The 25,779-nt window shown below is 41.4% G+C and overlaps 1 protein-coding gene across 11 annotated transcripts in view; it reads left to right on the top strand.

Moving 5' to 3' along the window:
* Window positions 1–9,272: 9,272 nt before the first annotated feature.
* Window positions 9,273–25,779, top strand: part of LOC126249060 (leucine-rich repeat-containing protein 58-like) — a 173,283-nt gene continuing 156,776 nt past the window's right edge. For 6 of the 11 annotated variants that reach the window (XR_007545598.1, XM_049950701.1, XM_049950709.1 and 3 more), the window contains exons 1-2: window positions 9,633–9,708; window positions 9,875–10,027. Coding sequence is in view for 7 of the 11 variants with exons in the window: in XM_049950701.1 (XP_049806658.1) it covers window positions 9,878–10,027 (150 nt within the window). In the remaining 4 variants the exon portion in view is untranslated. Of the gene's footprint in view, window positions 9,292–9,573; window positions 9,709–9,874; window positions 10,028–25,779 lie in introns of those variants that run through there. The other 5 variants (XM_049950703.1, XM_049950702.1, XM_049950707.1 and 2 more) reach the window with 5 other exon arrangements.

Consider the following 25,779-nt stretch of genomic DNA (forward strand, 5'->3'; position numbering starts at 1 on the left):
CAGATAGGTTCGAAAAAGGTGACTCATTTCGAGATATGAGAGTGCCAGAAATATGATTCACTCATGGCCGTAATCATTAAAAGACTTCTCCATAGGATCGAACGCAGGTATGTAGTGGAATGGAAATACTTGATTCCAAATGACAGACATATTTTCTACCAGAAAGCGTAGCGCTAGAGATCTGAAAAGCTAGTGTACATTACTTACAACTTCAATAAGCACACCATCTACTGTTTGTGATCCTTCTCAATCGATCATCGCCCATCACTCTGTGGATATATCACTGAACCTCTGACGTGGCGTCGAGACAGAATGCGTTACAGATACTGGAGAAATATATAGCGACAGCATGAGAGAGTCGCAAATACAGACTTCATCCACGTTCATTAGCTGTATCACTTTTTAAATTCGATGATTTGATTATGAGCTTAAATCCATCGGCGACATGTAACCGCACTGTTGCTCTGATAATATAAACACCGGCGATCACCGTCTATATTCGGTGTCGCGGTATTTGTCTGGAAAAACTACTTCATTCGGAGATAATGCCACACCTAGATTTATAAGACTTGTATAGCTTTTGACATGGATATTTTTAGCGATCCTTGTGAGCGCCTGTAGAACCAAGTCCACTTGTGACATAGTCTTGTTTTTAACATCTGGCGGCTTGTAGGACGGTTACGTTTCTCTTTCTAAGACAATGCGGTACCACTCGCAAGAAAAACTTTTGAGGCATGTCCACCCATCGCTGATTTTCGCTCAGTATCGTTTTGTATCACCAGCAATCAGTTATTGACGAAGTATTATACTTGGTAGTAGGTTTTTTTTTTAAATACAGTCAGACAGAGTCCCTTTAGTCAGCTGTAGTGCCAGTTGTGCCAGTGTCGTGGTAATTGCCGTCTGCTTCACATCTCCTATGCAACAAGCTGCGTAAATTTAGGTATTAACTGTGTTTTTCTTACTTGTCACTACTTTTTCCGTGTGTTTTTGCTTTTAGGAATCTTTAATTTTCGAGTACTAGTAATAGTGTTCCATAGATTTCGTGTTTGTTTTGAATACAGTCCAGAAACAGTCAGTGCTTATTTTCATTGTTTCCAACAAGTAGTGTCTAGTAACCACAGTTTAGTCAGCTATCAACCGCCTTTAGTGAATTAGAAGTCTAGTTAAAAGTTGACTACTTAACTCTCTACAGTAAATTGTTGATTTCTTAGGATGGATACGATGTGTGACTGCTGTGTACGGACGCATAAGGAGCTAGTCACTGTTCGCGAGTGGCTGAACGTGCTGATGGCCGCGGTCAGCCGTCTTCAGGCTGCTGCCTCAGAGTGTGGCGGCAGTAGGGAGTCTGGTGCGTCGCATGGTACACCCCAGGTGTTACATGCTTCACTCAGTCCCTGCTGTCGATACATGTTCGCGGGTTCCGGGCGCGGTTGGGCCACCCTCTCCCCAAGGGGAGTGGCGGGTTCAACGGTGTTCGCGTCACACGAGGCGGAGGGTCAATGTAGAGGCTGGCCATGTGGCATCGCCTGCTCTGCCTGTGAGTGGACATGTGGCTGCTCCTTCAGGAAGGTCCGAGCAGGCACACGGGGGGTGGGGGTTTATTAGTGATTGGGAGCTCCAATGTTAGGCGGGTGATGCAGCCCCTTAGGGAACTAGCGGAAAGGTCGGGGAAGAAGGCCAGTGTTCACTCTGTCTCCTTGCCGGGGGTCTCATCCGAGATGTGGAGGAGGCTCTACCGGCAGCGATAGAGAGCACTGGGTGCACCCGACTGCAAATCGTTGCTCATGTCGGCACCAATGACTCCTGCCATCTGGGTTCAGAGGTCATCCTCAGTTCATACAGGCGGTTGGCGGAGTTGGTGAAGGCGGAAAGCCCTGCTAGCAGGGTGGAATCTGAGCTATCTATTTGCAGTGTCGTTCCCAGAACCGATCGCAGTCCTCTGATTTTGAACCGAGTGGAAGGCTTAAACCAGAAGCTCAGACGATTCTGCAGAGATCTGTGGTGCAAATTTCTCGACCTCCGCTATTGGGTGGAGAAATGTAGGGTCCCCCTGATTAGGTCAGGCGTGCACTACAAGCAGCAAACGGCTACAGGGGCAGTGGAGTATGCGTAGAGTGCACATGTGGGTTTTTTAGGTTAGAGAATGTCCTCCCTAGGCCCGACAAGACGCCTCCTGAGACACGACAAGGTAGCAGTAGGCAAAACGCAACAGGGAATGACAATATTAATGTGTTAATAGTAAACTGCAAGAGCGTCTATAGAAAGGTCCCAGAACTGCTCTCATTACTAAACGGTCACAGTGCCCACATAGTACTAGGAACGGAAAGTTGGCTGAAACCAGATGTAAACAGTAATGAAATTCTAAACTCAGATTGGAATGTATACCGCAGAGACAGGCTGGACAGTGAAGGGGGAGGCGTGTTTATAGCAATAAAAAGTGCAATAGTATCGAAGGAAATTGACGGAGATCCGAAATGTGAAATAATTTGGGTGAAGGTCACGGTTAAAGCAGGCTCAGACATGGTAATTGTATGTCTCTATGGCCTCCTGGCTCAGCAGCTGTTTTGACAGACCACCTGAAGGAAAATTTGGAAAATATTTTCAGTAGATTTCCCGACCATCTTTTAGTTTTGGGTGGAGATTTTAATTTACCAGATATAGACTGGGAGACTCAAATGTTTATAACGCGTGGCAGGGACAAAGAATCCATTGAAATTTTTTAAAGTGCATTATCTGAAAACTACCTTGAGCAGTTAAACAGAGAACTGACTCGTGGCGATAACATATTAGACCTTCTGGTGACAAACAGACCCGAACTATTTGAAACAGTTACCGCAGAACAGAGAATCAGCGATCATAAAGCAGTTACAGCATAGGTGATTTCAGCCGTAAATAGAAATATTAAGAAAGGTAGGAACATTTTTCGGATTAGCAAAAGTAACAAAAAACAGATTTCAGAGTACTTGACGGCTCAACACAAAACTTTCATCTCAAGTACAGATTGTGTTGAGGATCAGTGGACAAAGTTCGAAACCATCGTACAATATGCATTCAATGAGTATGTGCCAAGCAAGATCGGAAGAGATGGAAAAGAGCCACCGCGGTACAACAATCGAGTTAGAAAACTGCTACGGAAGCAAAGGGAACTTCATAGCAAACATAAACATAGCCAAAGCGTTGCAGACAAACAAAAATTACACGAAGCGAAATGTAATGTGAGGAGGGCTATGCGAGAGGCGTTTAACGAATTCGAAAGTAAAGTTCTATGTACTGACATGGCAGAAAATCCTAAGAAATTTTGGTCTTATGTCAAAGCGGTAGGTGGATCAAAACAAAATGTCCAGACACTCTGTGACCAAAATGGTACTGAAACAGAGGATGACAGACTAAAGGCCGAAATACTAAATGTCTTTTTCCAAAGCTGTTTCACAGAGGAAGACTGCACTGTAGTTACTTCTCTAGATTGCCGCACAGATGACAAAATGGTAGATATCGAAATAGATGACAGGGGGATAGAAAAACGATTACAATCGCTCAAAAGAGGAAAGGCCGCTGGACCTGATGGGATACCAGTTCGATTTTACACAGACTACTCGAAGGAACTTGCCCCTTTCTTGCAGCGGTGTACTGTAGGTCTCTAGAAGAGCATAGCGTTCCAAAAGGTAGGAAAACGGCACAGGTCATCCCCGTTTTCAAGAAGGGACGTCGAACTGATGTGCAGAACTATAGACCTATATCTCTAACGTCGATCAGTTGTAGAACTTTGGAACACGTATTATTTTCGAGTATAATGACTTTTCTGGAGACTAGAAATCTACTCTGTAGGAATCAGCATGGATTTCGAAAAAGACGTTCGTGTGAAACCCAGCTCGCGCTATTCGTCCACGAGACTCAGAGGGCCATAGACACTTGTTCCCAGGTAGATGCCGTGTTTCTTGACTTCCGCAAGGCGTTCGACACAGTTGCCCACAGTCGTTTAATGAACAAAGTAAGAGCATATGGACTACCAGACCTACTGTGTGATTGGATTGAAGATTTCCTAGATAACAGAACGCAGCATGTCATTCTCAATGGAGAGAAGTCTTCCGAAGTAAGAGAGATTTCAGGTGTGCCACAGGGGAGTGTCATAGGACCATTGCTATTCACAATATATATATAAATGACCTTGCGGATAACATCGGAAGTACACTGAGGCTTTTTGCGGATGATGCTATAGTATATTGAGAGGTTGTAACAATGGAAAATTGTACTGAAATGCAGGAGGATTTGCAACGAATTGACGCATTGTGCAGGGAATGGTAATTCAATCTCAATGTAGACAAGTGTAACGTGCTGCGAATACATAGAAAGATAGATCCCTTATCATTTAGCTACAATATAGCAGGTCAGCCACTGGAAGCAATTAATTGCATAAATTATCTGGGAGTAGGCATTAGGAGTGATTTAAAATGGAATGACAATATAAAATTAATAGTAGGTAATGCAGATGCCAGACTGAGATTCATTGGAAGAATCCTAAGGAAATGCAGTCCGAAAGCAAAGGAAGTAGATTACATTACACATGTTCGCCCACTGCTTGAATACTGCTCAGCAGTGTGGGATCCGTACCAGATAGGATTGATAGACGAGATAGAGAAAATCCAACGGAGAGCAGCGCGCTTCGTTACAGGATCATTTAGTAATCACGAAAGCGTTATGGAGATGATAGGTAAACTCCAGTGGAAGAATCTGCAAGAGAGACGTCCAGTAGCTCGATACGGGCTTTTGTTGAAGTTTTGAGAACATGCCTTCACCGAAGAGTCAAGCAGTATATTGCTCCCTCCTACGTATAACTCGCTAAGAGACCATGAGGATAAAATGAGAGAGATTAGAGCCCACACAGAGGCATACCGACAATCTTTCTTTCCACGAACAATACGATACTGGAATAGAAGGGAGAACAGATAGAGATACTCAAGGAACTCTCCGCCACACACCGTCAGGTGGCTTGCGGAGTATGGACGTAGATGTAGATGATGTGTGATAGGTTCACCTTGAGCATCAGGCTTATAAATTATATGTGTGTGTGTGTGTTACGACATGTGCAAAGAAAATGACTATGTCCACTCGAAAGGAACATATGGATCTGATGTGAAATACTGCGTAAGCAATGGGAATGGAAGATTTTTTTTTTTACTTGGAAATGTACATCAAGTCATAAGAATGGTACAGATATTTCTGTTTCCAGAGCCATAACGATCAGCAGGGTGTATTAATGATACTTCGCTCGTCGAATGTCGTCCAATTGAGACTAAGATCGTGATATTTAACTGTAAGTAGAGTGATAAAATATATATGTAGCCGCTTTCCTGGGATGATTCTGTCTGGGGGTGGGTGGCGCGCGGCGGCGGTGCCCTGTAGCGAGAATGATTCACTTTTCCGGCTAAAGGCAGGAGCTGTCCGAATGGAAAGGCCTGTTTCGATACATTTATGTACCTGACCTAACCGTGTCGCCCTCTAGACGGCTCAATATCGAACTAAGAGTCTGTATGTGTTGGGAAGCCTCCGTCATCGCGTGTGTTCTCCATGGAAATTTGTGAAGATTCAATACAGACGTGTGATTGCACTGGACCATTATTTCCTCCCACGTAAATTGTCCGGTTGACCGCGTCTTCGTATTTCCCGTGGTGCGTGGTGTGTGTTGTGTGCATCTAGCAAGTGAAAGACAGGTGGAAGACATGTTTGCTGGTTCTCTAAACATGAAAAACACCTTATTTGTTTTGTAAATTATAAGGATGATTTGGAATCTGGTATATCACCCACATCGGTATTCGAGAGTGGAAATATTAGTTTCCTTTATTTTTTCGAGCTTTCATGTAAAGGTCTTGGCAGACGAGATAAATTTCTAGTTACTCAGTGGTTTGCAGCACCCTTCACCTCGCTAAAGTTGCGGGTTTCTAGAGAAATAATTACCAGTCTATATCTTCGACATTATAGTGTGCAAGTGATCGGTAGCATACCGCTTAGTGCTTGATATCGAGCAGTATCGCGAAAATGGTATGATATTCTGGCAAACCATGAGAAATACATATGTTCATGTAATCCCAGAGTCTTGAGATGGGTGCAGAAAGCAAGCAGGTAGGGGCCAGAAACAGTAACGCCTTTGTGCCAAGAGGAACCGACCCAGCCTTTGTACAATAGTTTGGAGAGTCACCTCGGACCACTGAGGGTGCTCTGGTCACATGTGTGTGTGCGGGGGCAGATGACTTTTGAGCGTCGGCTGCGGTGGATGACCGCCCGACCTTGCGGGGAATATCTAGTGCTGAGAAGAGTATATACGGTGCAGGTGCTTATGCTGTCTGATGGTCGATAGACACATGCACTATACAGAAGTGACGATTTTGTATGGCGCAGGATACGAATTGTGTGTTTACTACAACGATATGGTATGTGGAGATTGGTTTCGTGCTAAAGTACTCAAGCTGCCGTCGTCAGTCACAGAGCAGTGTAATTGAGGAAGTGTCTTTCCATATTTGACGATCTGTAGACCCCTTTTGCAGGGTCTAACTGTCAGTACAATATGGCAATATGTACAAAATAGTTTTGCTGTCGAAAGTCTTGTATGCAGAAAAAAATGTTTGACAGTGCTACCACACTGGCAGCAGCGGCAGTTTGGCGGGTAAATTCAGTGAGAACCGATCAGAATGCTCCATTCATTCACAAGACATCCTTTGCGCTGGGACATAGGAGCCTCTACAGTCTTATTCGAACAAGATGGCGGCAATGTATGTACAGAAATTTCTGAGAGTAAGGAGATGTATTCTTTGTCCAGGTGTTCAAAGACAAGTTGAAGCAGACCATCCATCCCAGGCATGATGCTGTCCCTCATCCGCCATTGTGGCATTAGGACATCTCCAGACCAGTAGTTGTAGGACACCGAAAATTCCAGCCACGCTACGCAAACATATTGCATCTGTACGTGAGCCATACTGGGCAGGAAAACACATGCACGTGGCCAACACGTCTCGCATGTGTTATGGGATGTCCCGTTAGGATTGCTAGGATGATTGCACCCTGTGTTATTCTGGGTAGGGTTGCAGCAGATTTCTATAGCGCATCCAGAGGGAGACTTGGCTGTTATTTATATAGACATGTGACGTCAGTATACTATTGACAACCTTTTAGATGCGCGTCTCAGGGTGGGCAGCTGTACGAACATCTCTCGCTCGGTGCTGGACCCTAATGCTCTAAATTCTGTAATATAAGTTAGCACAACTAGTAAAGTTTTGTGGAAACCTGTGAAGCAGTTATAACTGCCTGGCAAGGACCTGTTTATGCTATTAACATAAAACGCTTTTTTATACTTTGTGATTTTTGATGATATTGACATGTATTTCACAGACTTATTACCAGTCGTTACGGATATATGACGTATTTTTCAAACTTGAAAGGATGATCTTCACTATGCAGGGTTAAATCTGACTTTGGCACAGAAAGGGGTAAATTATGCTGCCACAAAAGTCTTTGGTCACCTACCAAACAGAATCAAAAGCCTGACAGATAGCCAACTAACATTTAAAAATAAGTTAAAAGAATTTCTAGATGACAACTCCTTCTACTCATTGAGCAAAAACAACTTAAACATTAGTGTCATGGAATATTTTGTGTAATGTAATATCTTGTACAGACATCTTTTATTAACCGACACGTTCCAGATCATTACGAAGTCTCGTATTCATGATCTATGGAACAAGTATTAATCTAATCTAATCTAATCTAAAGACCACTTTAGCATGGTTAACGGAGGATCCTCTAAGACACTGCTCACATCATTAATTTGAAAATAAATAACACACTGGTATATTATATAGCAATTTGGGAAAAGACTCGAAGTATACAATGATTATCCTTGCATGGATCTATTAACATTCTTTTGTATTAAGAGTCCTAAGAATTGAATCTGAGATATGATATACACAACAGCCTATTGATAAATAAATAGTCCACACTAACGCCCCATGGTTGGATTCCTGAAGCTCTGTCATCATCTGAATAGAGAATATTGTCAGACCGCTAATACTTGACCTCACTCGCTCACTACCATATGCATTGACAATACTGCTTGTCAATATTACTAATATTGACAATACATCAATACGCGCTCTCAGACGGTCAATAGATTGACCGTTTGACAATATTATTGAACTTGTGATGGCCTCTTCATATTGAGTAGGGAATGACAACAGTTAGATATCTACTTGAATGTATGTATCCAGGCGACAGTTTCTTGTGATGAAAACCTTTCTATACGTTTATATGCCTTCGTATGAATACATTATGGTTTAAAATATTTCATACACTGAGGGAGATGTCTCGGAACCTTATTTATTTATTTATTTATTTGATTAGCCATCCGTAGACATTTTGCAATGTATGGATGTTGTCAGTTTGGATACAGTGATTTTTGCAGATACATTGACACTTTTATATGCATTTACAGAGTATACGAATACAATGACATTTATCACTTAAATTACATTCAAACAATTAAATATTCACTTATTGTTTAGAACCAGTGTTCCTGAAAATATAGTTTAAGGGTTTTCTGTAACAGTACATGTTGTTAATTTCTTTGATGTCCTGTGCAGCTTGTTATACATTTACAGAATATACAATACAATGTCATTATGTCACTTAAATTACATTCAAACATTTAGATATTCACTTACTGTGTAAAAACAGTGTTCCTGAAAATACAGTTTAAGAGTTTTTCTGAAACAGTACATGCTGTTAATTTCTTTGATTTCCTGTGGCAGCTTGTTATACAATTTTACACCCTGATACAAGAAACTTTTTTGGGTCTTATGCTTGTTTCTCCTATCTAGATGAAGGCAGTGGCTTGTTCTTGTGCTATAGCTGTGTAAAATGCTGTTTGTACTATAATTCACTATATTTTTCTTTATATATACTATAGTGTGGAACATAAATAAACAGGGAACAGTTAGAATACCAAGTATTTTGAATAGTTCTCTGCAGTGAGCCCACTTACTGCTTTTAGTTATAATTCTCACTGCCCTCTTCTGCACTTTAAAAACTGTTTGTAAGTTGAGTACATTATTTCCCCAGAAAATTATCCCATAGCTTATGACTGAATGTACATAGCTAAAATATACAGTTCTTAGACATTCATCGCTGCATACTGAGGAGAGAACTCTAAGTGCGTAACACGTTGTAGATATCTTTTTTGTGAGTTTTTTGACATGTTCACTCCACCTAAGCTGGCTGTCAATATGCAACCCTAGGAATTTTGTGGTGGGCACGTCGTCTACAGAGGTGTTATGTAGCTTTAACTTTAGGGGACTGTTTTTTCTGTTTATTCTAAAGCGTATGCTATTTGTTTTCTTAATATTTAAGGTCACTTTATTCTCTGTAGACCATTTGTAGACATCTTTCAGTGATTCATTACAATTTTCCAACATTTGTGCTGATGTCTCACTGGTCTGCACTATGAGTCTTATAAGTTAATATATTACGTGGATACAACACCAACGTAAACATTCAACTGGTTTTCTGTCTGCTCTGTGAACTGCGTATGGGAACTTCCCATACGTATAGTAGGCGTATACATGGGCGTATGTACAAATAATATCTATGGAAGGTGTTGAAGTAGCTGTTAACTGCGCAGTGTGTGGTCACTAGTAGATGTATCTGTAAGTGCGCATATTGTAGGTAATTATTGTTATTCGAGCTATCAATATTTTAAAAGTTTTATCGATTTTATTACCTGACTATCTTTGTATTAAGCTTGTTAACTCTTCACGTTTTAAATGTGTCAATTGTTTTTGTTGTGACCATTTTGTGATTCGAATAATTATTTGATGTTTCATTATCGAAGACGATGAGGCTTGTGGGTCTCGTGGAAATTTTCGACTATTCAAAACACCTCTCTCTTCAAAAACGTGAGTCAGTCGTTTCTCTGACTCATGCTCACGGCCATGATTTTCTTTTGCTACAAAATCCGCACAACAAAGCTGGCATCAAATACAAGGTAGGCCCTACTTTACAACTCTCTTCAGTTGTGTGTTGCAGTAGGCTTTCACTGTTGTTGCTGCCTTACTTGCAAATGTGCACCGCGTTTGTTCATGTGTTTTAGTTGCCCGTCCGTGGACAGCTATGCAAGTTGTGTGTGCATCATATCATGAATATAAATCGCGTTATTTATTACGATATACACAGAGGTACCGAACTTTTAGGTTTTCCGTAAGTGCAGTCTAATTCTAATATGCTCACTGATATCAACGCTGTGAATCCAGAATATCATTAACACAGTTGTTCAAGTTGAATTGCTGCACTATTTATTCTGCCATATTGTTTAAAGCCTTTTGCTGTTATATTACAACGGTCGTGTTAGTGCACTACACTAACATACCTTTTTTAAACATTTAAATGAACTAGATTATTCTCTTTTCTTTAAGGAGTAACAGAAAAATTATGCAGCTTTTGTGTGATATAAATCCAGAAAAATTTCCTATTAATGAAAAGTTGCTACTACTTTCCACTATAGTGCATATCGTAATTTGGGCACTTATGCAGTTTAGCAGGTACGGAAAAAATTTTTCATTTTTTTTCAAAATTTGATCTGACTCATCATCATGTGTCGTTATGCGGTGGGGGGAGTCTGCAGTGCCCCCCCCCCCCCCATCCCCCCACAGGCTTCATTAGTGTCAAATCAATATTTTCGAATCATAGGCGGCCGCTGCCGCGGCCGCATTCCAAAAAAAAAACTCCCAACCTAACCTCAAGTGGGCTACGCTACAGATCAATATGTTCATCAAATTGCTTCATATTACGTATACATGTTCTTTAAACAAGAGTACATCAAACCATGTATTAGGTTTTCGAAATTTCGATATTTCATTTTTTTGCCATGTTGGACTTAGAAAAGTTGCGTTTAGATTAAGCGACAAAAGTTAAAGTTCTTAAAACAATTTTTTGATGTAAATAATTGACTGGGGCGAAAATAAATATCGTATTCGTAATCAGCGTATCACATTTGACTATAATCGATCAAATTTTGAAAAAAAAAATGAAAAATTTTTTCCGTACCTGCTAAACTGCGTAAGTGCCGTAATTTGTGCCATTAATGCAGTTGCATTGTTTAATATGCATGTTGTATTCAATGTATTTTGGAGACTGCATCACTGTATGTGATGTTTGCATTGTTAACTGTCTAAAGCTTTGTTTTGTTTCGTTCAGTGTAAAACTATATGTTGCTACTAAGTTCTGTTTTGCCCAATCAAGTGAAGAGAGAGAGAGAGAGAGAGAGAGAGAGAGAGAGAGAGAGAGAGCTACTACACATGGAGCCAGTACAATATTTTTTAGATCACAACCTAAAAATATAGAAGTGCTAGCTGGACATGTAGTAACCACACTGCTGGGGCCATTGACAGACACAGTTTCAAGCACACAACCTATTAAGGCCATTCATTGGGGAGTAACTGAAAAGCAATACCATATTTATTTTGGGTAAAAATGAATCTCTATTGAATGTATAAGTTTTGTGTGGATTTCATAACCTCCGTCGTCCTTTTAACTATTTTTTTCCTGTCAGTCATTGAATCAAAGTGTGTTTCCTGAAAGACTAAAATATGTATCGTAAGAAATTTAATTATTTTTATTTTTCATTATTTGTCTTTCATAGACACCAGAAACCAGATCTGTGACACAGCTTAAATTACTGTTGTTATCAGGATTCTAGGGATATAACATGTTTGACTTCCTGCAACCCTGAATATGGTTACCAGTGCCATGAAAATAATACAAATAAGGTCTTTGGAAAAGTTATTAATTGGTTTTCGGCGAATGTGCTTGCTCTGAACTTTGAAAAAACACAGTACATCCAATTTTCTGCTGCAAAAAGTATAATTCCTCAGTAAACATAACACATCAAAAGAGTCAGTAGCCAGGGTAGATCATACTAAGTTTTTGGGTGTACATATAGATTAGAATCTTAATTGGAAAATTCATATTTTGGATCTCCTAAAGCGACTAGGTTCAGCAACTTTTGCAATCAGAATGATTGCCAATTTTGAGGATGTAGAAATCAGTAAGCTAACATACTTCCACTCTCTGATGTCATACGGAATAATATTCTTGGGTAACTCAACACTTAGGCAAAGGTATTCATTGCTCAAAAGAAAGTAGTTAGAATAATGTGTGGAGTTCATAGTTGCACATCTTATTTATTTATTTATTTATTTATTTATTCGTGTTCCGTAGATCCAGTATACAAAAGAATTACATGGATATGGAACGAGTCACAGTATAAATTAACACAGTAGCCTACTTGTATATGCTAACAAATGTAAATTGCAATTGGTGTATAAGAAACAAAATATGTTAATAGTTACAGGTGTAAGCATTTTTTATTGTGAAACAGGAGTATAAAATGATAAAATAATAAATTACAACTTTCCATTTTACAAACTATACATTAGCAGAAATTTGATAGTGCCAATTGCCTTAACACGAATCCCCATACTGGTGTAAGATGTATTAAGTTACAAAGTGGCAATAGCAAATATTAAAAGTAAAGTATTACATCTAAGTTACAATGTTACATTAAAGAATTGATTAAGAGAGTAAAACGCTTTTTTCAGAAGATATTCCTTCAATTTACTCTTAAATTTTGGCATTTCACTGGTAAGATTTTTTATGTCAGATGGGAGTGCATTAAACACCTTTATGCTTGAGTAGTATACTCCCTTTTGTACCACACTCAAGTTTTTTCTGTCAACATGAAAGTCATGTTTTGTTCTTGTGTCATAGTCCTGATAAGTATTGGTTTTGTACATGTGTAGGTTCTTAGCTGAAAAGCACATAAGGGACAGGATATATTGTGAGGTCAATGTTAATATTTTGTGTGTTTTAAAAAGATTTCTGCATGAATGATTCCTTTTAACTCCACTTGTAATTTGAATTTCTCTTTTCTGAGTTACAAATACTTTATTTGCCGTTGGTTGGTTACCCCAGAATATCTGTTTAAAAGGTTACCTGTTTAAAAGGTTAGGAATTCTTACAACTGCTTCACAGTACATTTACTCAGTAATGAAATTTTTTCTCAACGACATGGACCAGTTTAAAATTGACAGCGACATTCATGATTACAATACCAGAAAAAGGAAAGACCTACACTATTCTTTACTTAACCTATCTTTGGCACAGAAAGGGGTAAAATATGCTGCTATAAAACTTTTTGATAAATTACCAGATGAAATAAAATGTCTGACAGACAGCAGTAATAAGTTTCAAAAACAAATTGAAATCATACCTTCTTGACAACTGCTTCTATACCATAGATGAATTCTTGAATATGAGTAAATAAATCTGGAGATATAATATATGCATTTTTTGCCATTTTAGGGAATGGGAAAGATAATAGAAATATTTAGGTACACCACTATAATGTAAAAAAAAAAAAAAAAAAACCTCGTTTCCTGTGTGCATTTCTTGTACATTTGACACGTTCTGCATCATAACGATTTTTCCGTGCTATTGATCAGTGGAACACGTAACTAACTAACTAACTAACTAACGAAATGATCTGTTCAACTCTTGCCACATATACACTTGTATATAAGACATTATGAATGGGCAAACCTTTGCAGGAGCAGTGTATCTTGCTGTCTAAATTAACTGCAGATAAAAAGTGAGCCAGCAAATAAAGAGCATTTCTCATAGGTACAATACACACACTTTATCTCAGTATGTGAACTCCCCAAATCTGAATTAGTTGAAGCTGGAAGATTTTCTATCAGGTTCCCGCTAATCTTTGATTTAAACAATACTGCATGTAGTAGCATTACAGTAGCCATTACTGAATGTGATTTCATTTGACTTATGCATATTTTTGTTGCAATATGTGTCATTGAAATATGTGACTCTGTAAGGTGAGTTCAGTTTCACTTACACGTAACATTTACACACTCATAAACTCTGATACATCTGCTTTCACGAATACTTGCTTGAAACACACATTGTAGGTACAGTTCCTGCACTGCATCAGAGGTTGATACCTGGTAGCATTGCACTTCTCCTCTTCCAGCATCGGTCTGCATGCAGAATGGGTTGTCGTTTCTCCTCTCCTCTACGTATAAGCTTACTCGAGCTAAAATGCAGGCACAATGAGTCCCTTTCATCATTTTAGGAAAATTAACTTCCTCGGAATGAAACTGTTAGGTTCAATTCACACTTTCCATATTTATCCCTACTTACAGCTGATGTCACCATTTGTTAAACTGTGTGAGACAACATTTTAGCACATGACATAGTTTTAAAGAGACATCATTGTAGGTCTTAATTTTGCTGGCTGCTTGAATTGTAAAATATCTGTATTTATGGGGTGTTTGGATGTGGCAGTGGGCAGATGTTGGAATTCATGGGAATGTAAGGACAGGCATACTTGTCTGGAATTCATGAAAACATGAGGGCAGGCATACCTGTCTCCAAGATACTGGTTCACCATGTCTGGCCATCACAAGAGGGTAGCCTCGTTACGCATGAAGAACATCATAGTCCCTTCAAGTCTTTGCCACCCGTCTGAGAACAAGTAATGGACTCCCTGCAAGAATCTGCCCTGCCACACCTTTGGTGAGAGTCTAGCAGCACCGTGACTAGGAAATGACCATCCCACGCATAGGCTGCCATGAATACCGCAACACAAACAACTGCGTTTGGAGTGCTGCCACGACTAGCAAGTGTGAACTGCTGACGAATGCCATCACATTGCATTCAGTGATGTATTGCGGTTCTACACTACCCCTCACTACCATCATTTTCAAGCACGGATTCTTCCAAAATTTTGGAGAGATTCAGCATTCTTGCTCCTAGTGTCACAGTGTGGGGAACCATTGCACGTGAATTCGTGTCTCGGTCGGTAGTGATTGAGGACACTCCGACAGCACACCAGTACGTCACGTACGTGCAGCGTCCTCGTGTGTTCCTTCTCATCGGACAGTATTGTAGTGCCATTTTTCAACACAGCAATGCTCATCCACATTTGTCACATGTCTCTATGAACTACCTATGTGGTACTGAGGTACTCCCATGGCCAGCAAGATCCCCAAATCTGTCCCTGAGAGAACATGGCTGGAACGTCTGCTCCGTCCCAGTGCCAGTATCTAGGATATCGAGGACCATTTACAACAGTTGGGGGCCATCTTGCATCAGGAGATGAATCAGTGCATACATCCAGGCCAGAGGGTGTGCAACGTCATGTTAATATCAGAATGAAATTTTCGGTCTACGGTGGACTGTGCTGTGGAGTGTGTGCTGATATTATGAAACTTCCTGGCAGGTTAAAACTCTGTGCTGGACCAAAACTTGAACTCGGGACCTTTGCCTTTTACGGGAAAGTTGTCTAGCGACTGAGTCACCCGAGCGTGGCTCACGACCCACCCTCACAGCTTTACTTCCGCCAGTACCTTGTGTCCTACCTTACAAACTGAGGTGCTGACAGAAGTAAATCTGTCAGGATGGATTGTGAATTGTGCTCGGGTAGCTCAGCTGGTACAACACTTGCCCGAAAAAGGCAAAGGTGCTGAGTTCGAGCTTTGGTCTGGCACACAGTTTTAATCTACTGGGAAGTTTCAGTGTCATACTGATACATAGGCTGATACTGCTAAGTTCTTTGTAAAATTGACTAGATTTTGTAATCACTGAAATAACATTACATACCCTCTCAGACTGTGAAATCTCATTTCCACATCCATCTCTGGGTGCTTCACTTTTTTCTTTTTTTTTTTTTTAAATAAGTCCACATGTATACTTTTTCAGTAATACTCAACTTGTGTCGAATATCTAAAGTTTATAATGTTGAAATGTGAATTGAAGTAAAATTGCATTTGGATTTACATACATCTCATTTGTATGAAATCAACTTTGTTGACGGGAAAGTAGTGTGGAGTGCAACTACGTGATTTGGGTGTTAGAATACAGGGAGATACTGTCATCATCAGTTGCGAACAAAATATATATTTCCTTTATAGATTCATTTGTAAAAGGCTGCAATATAAGATTTCTGAGTGTCTGTATTTAAATTTGTGCTCATCTTTTCCTTCCTCTATTTGTGGCATTTGTCCACTAAAGAACCGAGTGAGGTGGTGCAGTGGTTAGTACACTGGACTCTCATTCGGGAGGATGAAGGTTCGATCCCGCGACCGGCCTTTCTGATTTAGGTTTTCCGTGATTTCCCTAAATCCTTCCAGGCAAATGCCAGGATGGTTCCTTTGAAAGGGCACGGCAAACTTCCTTCCCTAATCCAATGAGACCGATGACCTCGCAATTTGGTCTCTTTCCCCAAACAACCCAACCCAACTCCACTAAAGAGCAACTTCAATATCATAATGAATATTGGTTTTTGCTACAAGTTGTGTTTCTGTTCATCCAGTAGGTATTTAAGGACCTTATATCTGTGTATCAGAAGTTAACAAGTTGTAGTCTTACCTTTTGTCTTCATAAATGTCAGTTTTAGACTTCACAGAAATGACAATGATCCTTTGTCTTAAACTGAGAGGTGCCCTGAAGGACTGACAGGCTAATGAGAGATGTGGTCAACTGTAATTGTTGTTATAAAGCCACAGGTAATTAGTAGAAAGTACCAGTAAAAAATGATTGTTCTGTCAGCCTTGTCTAATAAATTATTTCTCAAAACATAAGAGAATTTGCACTCATTTTTGTAGTTGTGGTTGAAAAATTGAAAGCAAGTGTAGCTTTGAATCATACTAGTATATATCATTCATCTCTTCCTAGCCTACTTCCAGTGGATTCTGTCAGCATCTAGAAATGTCTTGAACAGCAATGCAGATATGCTAAGAAAGTTGTTGGTGGAATATAATTAATTTAAAGAGTGAAGATAACAGCTGCTTAAGGCACCATGTCTTTGCTAGGCATGTAAACAAGAGTGAGAATTTCGGTTAAATCGTTCTTCAGAGCTATAGAGTGAACATCCTCACATGCACCTGTATGGCTGCATTGTTCCAGCTGAGATTCAGTCCTGCAGAAGTATGTGTACTTCTGCAGCTCTGAAGAAGAATTTGTCCAAAAGCTAGCCAAATTCTCTGTCTTGCTTATGTACTTATCAGTGCTCAGCACCTCAACTACTTAGTGAGTTGTTACCATTACTCTTTAAGTTATTTTAATGCATTAGATTTGGAGAAGCACTGAAATTATTTAAAGGCAGTCAGGATAATTCTGTGTAAACTCATAGATATTTAGGTGACTCTTGATCTAACCATTTCACAATTTAGTCATATTTGGTACATGGATACCTACATGACTTAATAGTATAACTGCCAAATAGCACTATCCTAACTCAAACTGTTTTTGATAAATTCAAGTTTGAAGGCTCAAGCGTGTGTAATTAGTCGTTAAGTCAGGTACCAATTCAGAGATCTACTATTTAGTAATGAACTGACCTACAGACCTCAATTTTTATGCATTTAGTATGTAGGTTACTTATATAAATATATAATGTGTGAAAAGTAGGCTACATCATTTAGATTTTTTTTATGGCAAATGTTGAAAAACAGATGTTTCTGTGCTGTGCTTCAAATTCATGATTTTTGAAAGAACATAACTTTTTAAAGGAAAATGGCATGGACTTCAGCTTGTGCACTGTAACTTTTTAGTCTTGCTATTCAATATAAATAATGAAGATTGTTTGGCATTCAGTTAAGAGTTCTGACTTCCACTCAAAGCTAATTCTGTCAGAAAAAGAATTTGATTTGATAAACTCCTAAGTCTTGTGCGGGTACATAGACAACTGAATCTCAGCTTAGTTTTCTTTTGCTGAAACGTTAACATATCTGGGAGCAATGAAAAGAAAAATATTGTGACTAACTTTATTCATATGGAACGATGGGAGCAATGAAAAGAAAAATATTGTGACTAACTTTATTCATATGGAACGATGGGAGTAATGAAAAGAAAAATATTGTGACTAACTTTATTCATATGGAAAGAACATGATGATCAGGATTTAGGTACCCTGTTTTGAAATAAAAAGGAGAATCCCTCATAATACTTAAGAATGCATAGAAAAATAAGGTTAGCTTCTTTCATCAAGATATTAGAGGATTGAGTAGTAAGACAGAAGAGCTTCTTGTTTGTTTGGAGAGAGCTCTGAAAAGATAGACATGTGTTATTCCATGTCCAATCAACACAGGTGTGGCAAGTAATGATACCATGGCGAAATGACATTTGACACTACTTTATTGTAATGATATACTTTATTCACTTCATGATCACAAAACATAACAAAACAGAACAAAGCTAGACATAAAGTCAGTTCAAAGATCATCATAGAGAGAGATCACACGGATTGATGCATTGAACCACAACAGAGCCCCCCCGCCCTCCCCTCCCACTCCCTGGGAGTGTGGAGAATGGCATAGGAGCAAAATGAGTAAGGAATTGTATCATGGAGGTGATCAGGAAAGACAAAACATAATCTTTCATCCACGTTGGTTGGTGTAGGGGACGACTGGCGCGGGAGAGCGAGATCTGAATAGGAGGGAAAGGGAGGGACTGTGGACGGCTGCATAGAATGACAACTGACAGTATCCCATCCTCATTGATAGAAGCTCGAAGGGAGCTGTTGACAAAATCTTCAGGCAAGCGAGTAACTCGGATGAGCGTGAGGTTAACGTCCTTAGATTTACGTACATGAGAAGGTGCACAAAAAACAAACAAATAGTCATTATGATGTTGCACTGAAATGTTGTTCACTGGGAATGCTGAGATGTCAATGGTAAATGTGGTCATAGTTGGACGAATGGTTCCATATTGCAACATAATAGTCACAGCCCGCAAGTTCCTTGTGTAAAAAGACTGGTGTGCATTTATGTGCTCGTGGTTATGGTGTGTGCGTGTGCAAGATATGATAGCAAACATGATTGACTAATAAGGGTAACCTGTCTTCATGGAGAGTAGTAGTGTCCTTGACAAATTCTGCTTGGAGTACCAGGGGTTCGCTGTAAAGGATCTCTGCTAGAGATTAGATTAAGACTTGTTCCATAGATCATGAATACGACACTTCGTAATGATGTGGAACATGTCAGGTTAATAAAAGATGTCTGTACAAGATATTAAATTACACAAAATATTGCATGACACTAATGTTTAAGTTGTTGTTTTTTCCCCTTAATTTATATCTAAAAATTCAGCCAATGAGTAGAAGGAGTTGTCATCTAGAAATTCTTTTAATTTATTTTTAAATGTTAGTTGGCTATCTGTCAGGCTTTTGATGCTGTTTGGTAGGTGACCAAAGACTTTTGTGGCAGCATAATTTACCCCTTTCTGTGCCAAAGTCAGATTTAACCCTGCATAGTGAAGACCATCCTTTCTCCTGGTGTTATAGCTATGAACACTGCTATTACTTTTGAACTGGGTTGGATTATTAACAACAAATTTCATAAGTGAATATATATACTGTGAGAATCCCTAGATCCTTAAATAGATGTCTGCAGGATGACCGTGGGTGGGCTCCAGCAATTATTCTGATTACACGTTTTTGAGCAATGAATACTTTTCTACTCAACAATGAATTACCCCAGAATATGATGCCATACGAAAGCAGTGAATGTAAGTAGGCATAGTAGTTTCAGCAGACCATCAATGTGTTGCTTCCAGTTTAACCTCTCATCAATGGACACACCTAAAAATTTTGAAAATTCTACCTTAGCTACAGACTTCTGTTCAAAGTCTATATTTATTACTGGAGTTGTGCCATTTACTGTACGGAACTGTATATACTGTGTTTTATCAAAATTTAAAGAGAGACGGTTTGCTGAGAACTAATTAATAATTTTGTGAAAAACATCATTTACAATTACATCACTTAGTTCTTGGTTTTTGGATGTTATTACTATACTTGTATCATCAGCAAAAAGAACTAACTTTGCATCTTCATCAGTGTGGAATGGTAAGTCATTAATGTATATCAAGAACAGTAAAGGACCTAAGACCGAACCCTGTGGGACCCCGTACTCGATAGCCCCCAAGTTTGAGGAATCAGCTGTTGTTTTAACATTACACGAGGCCTTTAAATCATCTGTAAGGACGTTCAAATCCCTAGCAGTACCCACAAAGCCGCGCGGGATTAGCCGAGCGGTCTAAGGCGCTGCAGTCGTGGACTGTGCAGCTGGTCCTGGCGGAGGTTCGAGTCCTCCCTCGGGCACGGATGTGTGTGTTTGTCCTTGGGATAATTTAGTTTGAGTAGTGTGTAACCTTAGGGACTGATGACCTCAGCAGTTAAGTCCCATAAGATTTCACACACATTTGAACAGTACCCACAAAAGTGCATCCTACCAAGAGTAGGAGTAGCACCACATAGGACACACAATCATTAGAAGAGTAGAGATTCGATTTGCCTGCCCTGATCTGTGGTGATGGATGCAGGGTATCCGAAATGGGAGAGCCAGCAGGTAATGAATGCTCAAGCCGTGGTATCCTCTGAGATATCGTTCAAAGGAACTGCCTCTGCGCACTGGTCAGTGGTCAGTGACTGACAAAATCTAACGGTGGCCATTAGAAGGGGGTAGGGTGCTGACAAGGTCCGTACGAACATGTTTGAAGCGTCCCTTCGGTATTTCAAACTGTCCCGGAGGGGGGATACGCGTGTCGACCGACTTTGGCACGTAGGTGAGATACCCGGGCTCGTGTCCACTCGCGAAAGTCTTTCTCGACGTGTGGCCGAACGAAATGTTCAATTACTAGGTGCACTTTCGCACCGGTGCTCGGGTGGGCTAGACCGGGCAGCGAAAAAAAAAAAATGGCCTGTCGAAGAGGAAGGGGCACGAGTGGTCGTGGTATGTTAGTTGAAATATCACAAAGAATCGGTTGTGTGATGCCAGGAAAAGGGCACGGTCGAATGTGGAGAGAGATGCAGTTGTTAATAACTAGCGACTGTACCTCCAGATCGGTAGTTCGTAGTAACGCGAGCTGTACAGGATCGAACGGGCTCGTAATAGTATTAATGCGTGACGTATAGTCTGCTACGATGTTTTCCAGCCTCCGATAAAATGTACGTCTGTCGTATATTGGCTGACGAAATCCGTACGCCCGAAGTGACACGGAGGGAGATCACTAGCCGGGTTACACAGTGCGTCAACCGGGGGACAGTGATACGTGTAAACAGTGATGTCGTGTGCCTCAGTGTCTTCTCGGAAATAGTGTATGGCTTCATAAATGCCCAGTAGCTCCCTGTCAAATGCTGACAATTAACGTTGAGAGGCGGGTAGTTTTTTTGAAAAGAAACATAGTGGTTGAGAGTGTTTGCGAATGTGCTGCTGCAACGTGGTGCCGATCAGTGTCACCAGCATCTGTAGTGATTGAGATAGGTGCATCGGTGCTGAGATGGGCTAGTGTGACTGCCTTAGCTAGGGCTGTTCTCAGGTCACTGAAGGCACAGGTCACGTCCCGAGTCCGCGTAACCTTGCGATCGCCTGAGGTATGTTTGCCTGAGAAGTTATAGAGGTCAGTTAGGGAGGTGGCATCGGGGATGTGGTGCCCGAAAAAATTGACTGTGCCCGAGAAGTGATGTAGGTCACGAAAAGTGACCGACGGTGGTAAGCTCGTAATGTGAGCGACACGTTCGGACACGAGGTGTATGCCTTCGGAGTTCACTGTGTGGTCCAGGAACGTAACTTCTTCTTGGTATAGCTGGGATTTGTCTTTGTTTATCTCAATGCCTTTATCTGAGAGCACGTAGAGTACTCGAGAAAGATGTTCACGTTCGTTAGCAGAGGCAGAGAAAATTAAAATGTCGTCAAGTCGAGCATGACATCTGCATGTTTAAGTCTGTAAAGCATATAGTAATATTCGAACAAGCCAAGGTGGGTTATAACGGCTGTCTTAGGAATGTTGTCTTTGTACATTGGAATCTTATGATATGCCTTATGACAGTCAGTGATGGTAAAATGCCAAGCACCGTGTAACTGCAATGTAAAATCTTGAATGTAAGGGATGGGGCAGTTGTCTAAAATGCTGCGGGCATTGAGTCTATAGTAGTCTCCACAAAGTCTGAAGGTTGAGTCCTTTTTGGGGACAAGATGAATAGGTGATGACCAATTACTGTCAGAAGGACATAAGATTCCTCGTTTTAAAAGATCCTGAATGCATCCTTTTGTGGGACAAAGTTTCTCAGCCGATAGACAGCGAGCTTTTGCACGGACAGGGAGTCCTCCCGTAGTACGTAGCCTATGACATGAACCGTTTGTAATTACTTTAATGGAGAACCTCACTGGGCCTACATGAGCAGAAGGCACTCCAGAGCAGGGAACAACGTACTATGCAGCACTGTGAAACTGAGAACTGACCTGTAGAATAGGTGGTGAAGGTGGTGTCGTATCTGCCATCAGGTACTGTGCCGGCAAGCTGTAGGTGTGGAGTCCAGTCCAGCTGTCGTATGCAGTGTCAGCACAGTGAGAGAGGTGTGGCCTGTGTCGGCAGTAGGCGAGGTAGTGTGAGGGTGTGCGGGCTCGACGTGAGCTTGCAGGATGGCGTCGATCATAGTGGCTGCATAGCTCATTGGTTTGACAGCTGTAGAGCGAGCGTAGTCTGTCGACGTGGAGGAGGCGGATTTCTTGGTGTGGGAGCAAGAAGACAGTTTGCATTGAATGTTGTCTGTGGAGAGCAAGACTGGAGCAGTGGCCGATGTTTTATTGGTGGTAGCAACTGAAAGTGCTGCGATGGTCGTTTGCATTCGTGCCAGGTCTGCGGAAATGTTGTTGATCAGAGCCTGCAGTGGTGCGTTGGCTGCACAAAGGGCTGAAGTGTCATGTTGTTGGTTGAGTAGCTTGCAGAGTGAATCAACTAGGTCTGAAGTGAGGGATGTGAGTTCAGCCAACTGGCATGAAGGGGCAGCCGCTGTTGCTCGGGCGTGTGTGGGTGTTGCGATGAAGGAGCCCTTGATGTGTGTGTCAGAAGAGTGACGGAGCAGTGTTCCTGACGATAAATCTGGAGAGAGGCCATAGGTTCGTAGAAAATCAATGCCCGACACTGGCTCATCAATGTCGGCCACATTGAATGTCCATTCAAAACAAAATTTCTGTTAAGTTTGAGGCAAAGGTGTGTGGAGCCATAGACAGTGACCGATGAATTGTTTGCTGCTCGCAATATCACGGCAGAAAGTGTCAGTGGCAAAATTGACAATGCTTGAGGTACGACTCTGGTATCTTAGCAGGTGTCGACCAGGAAGAACATGTTGCTGATGAGGTCATATACGTACAGTCTGCCCAGAGGTAGTTGTTTATTGTGTGAAATTGGTGTTGCTGCAGGCGCCCTGGAGAATACCTGTGAGATGATGCACCTAACTCATCCCACGACGGAAGTTTGGGTGCAGGGTGCACTGCAGGTGACACCTTTGAGCTGCATCTCCGTGATGAGTGTTGTACCAACACAGTGGACATATAGGGTGTGGCTGCAGACTGTGTGTGACATCTGTAGTTACAGCGCCAGAATCAGGTGAGGTGGAGAGGTTGCCTGGATGCGGACGCACGGAGGGGGTGGCCTGTTTATTGCCACGGCCACCAGGTAGCACCTCGAACGAGGTTGTCGACTGGAGTGACATCACATGCCTTGCACAAAAGTACATGCTGGAATTAGTGCAGTATTGCCAACTGTCCGTGAAGAACTCTGCGTTGCAGTGAGTTGTCAACATCTGACGATTTTATAGGCATCGTCTGCTAGCTGTAGGCACATCTCTAATGGTTGGTGGCATTTGATATAAGGTGCAGCTGGAGAGCTTAGAGTATTTTCACTATCCATAGCAATCAAAAAGGAGCATCGGACAGGAAGGAGGGATCAATCGATGCTCTGATATTTCGCCACAGCTGCAACGATGTGAGCTCACCGAGTGATATGTCGTGCACTGTGTGATTAATTGCTTCTTGTGGAGTTCTTGACAAGTGCTCGAGGATAATAAATTTTATATGTTCGTAGCCGTCCGTCATTGGTCCTGTAAGGATGAGATTAGACATCAAATCTGTGTGCTCGTGCAGAGCTGCAATCAAACATACGAACCGTGCTTTATCGGATAATACTCTGTTGACATCGAGGATGCTGTCCAGAAGAACAAACCGTATCTTTCGGCTATCCTTGTTAAGAGGAGGCAGTTGTGGTAGACATTCTGAAAGAAGAGGCAGAAGTGGAATGGTGAATATAGACAGTGTTGTGGTGGCCTGTGGAATATCTGGATGCTCGACTTTACACTGTTCTCGATGCTCATACATATAACTCGACACGGCAGACATGGTTGTAGGGGTGATCGGCACAGTAGAAATGCTGTGGCTGCCAAGAGATTCGGTACGCACGACACAGTACACTGCGGAGGTTTATTTACCAGTTCTGGTGCACTGGGAGAGAGCGATCTACGAACACCGGACAGGACGACGGTGAAAGTTACATTGTTCTTTAATAAAAGGTCACTGTTAAAGCACCATTACTGTTGCACTGAACCGTACACTTGTGGTTTATTGTCAAATTCGACGAGGTTAGGTGAACCTGCCGGCAGTAGGATGCCGTCATGCAGAGCCGACGGCGTCATTTGTAGGTTAGAATTAGAAGGGTAACAAATGGATTTTGTGACACGGCAACATTATTGCGTACACAGAAACCCGTCGACGGAGTGAGTAAATTGTCCTGGAAAATGTTCAGAGGGCGTAAGAGAATTTGCAGCAATGTCCATTGTCTGTGCACTTTGTTGAGCAAGTTGTGATGATGCCACTGAAAATTGGTCACATTTTTCTATTTTCACACGATTTGAAGCACAATGGTGACAAATTGAAGCAGAAGACATACACGTAGTTGTAGAACCAGTGGACAGAGTCAGTTGCAGTGTAATAACAGTCTTTGATATTGGAGGCCACATTGTCCTGTGATATTTCGATCGCAGAAATTGTCCAAATCGATGGATTCACAGAAAACATGTAACACGGCATCACCAGTGTGACGAGTAATGATGATGTTGTTGTTGTTGTTGTTGTTGTTGTTGTTGTTGTTGCCGTGGTCTTCAGTCCTGAGACTGGTTTGATGCAGCTCTCCATGCTATCTATCCTGTGCAAGCTTCTTCATCTCCCAGTACTACTGCAACCTACATCCTTCTGAATCTGCTCGGTGTATTCATCTCTTGGTCTCCCTTTACGATTTTTACCCTCCACGCTGCCCTCCGATACTACACTCCTGGAAATTGAAATAAGAACACCGTGAATTCATTGTCCCAGGAAGGGGAAACTTTATTGACACATTCCTGGGGTCAGATACATCACATGATCACACTGACAGAACCACAGGCACATAGACACAGGCAACAGAGCATGCACAATGTCGGCACTAGTACAGTGTATATCCACCTTTCGCAGCAATGCAGGCTGCTATTCTCCCATGGAGACGATCGTAGAGATGCTGGATGTAGTCCTGTGGAACGGCTTGCCATGCCATTTCCACCTGGCGCCTCAGTTGGACCAGCGTTCGTGCCGGACGTGCAGACCGCGTGAGACGACGCTTCATCCAGTCCCAAACATGCTCAATGGGGGACAGATCCGGAGATCTTGCTGGCCAGGGTAGTTGACTTACACCTTCTAGAGCACGTTGGGTGGCACGGGATACATGCGGACGTGCATTGTCCTGTTGGAACAGCAAGTTCCCTTGCCGGTCTAGGAATGGTAGAACGATGGGTTCGATGACGGTTTGGATGTACCGTGCACTATTCAGTGTCCCCTCGACGATCACCAGTGGTGTACG

Source organism: Schistocerca nitens, chromosome 3, assembly GCF_023898315.1.
Source record: "Schistocerca nitens isolate TAMUIC-IGC-003100 chromosome 3, iqSchNite1.1, whole genome shotgun sequence".
In the NCBI taxonomy this organism is placed as follows: domain Eukaryota; kingdom Metazoa; phylum Arthropoda; class Insecta; order Orthoptera; family Acrididae; genus Schistocerca; species Schistocerca nitens.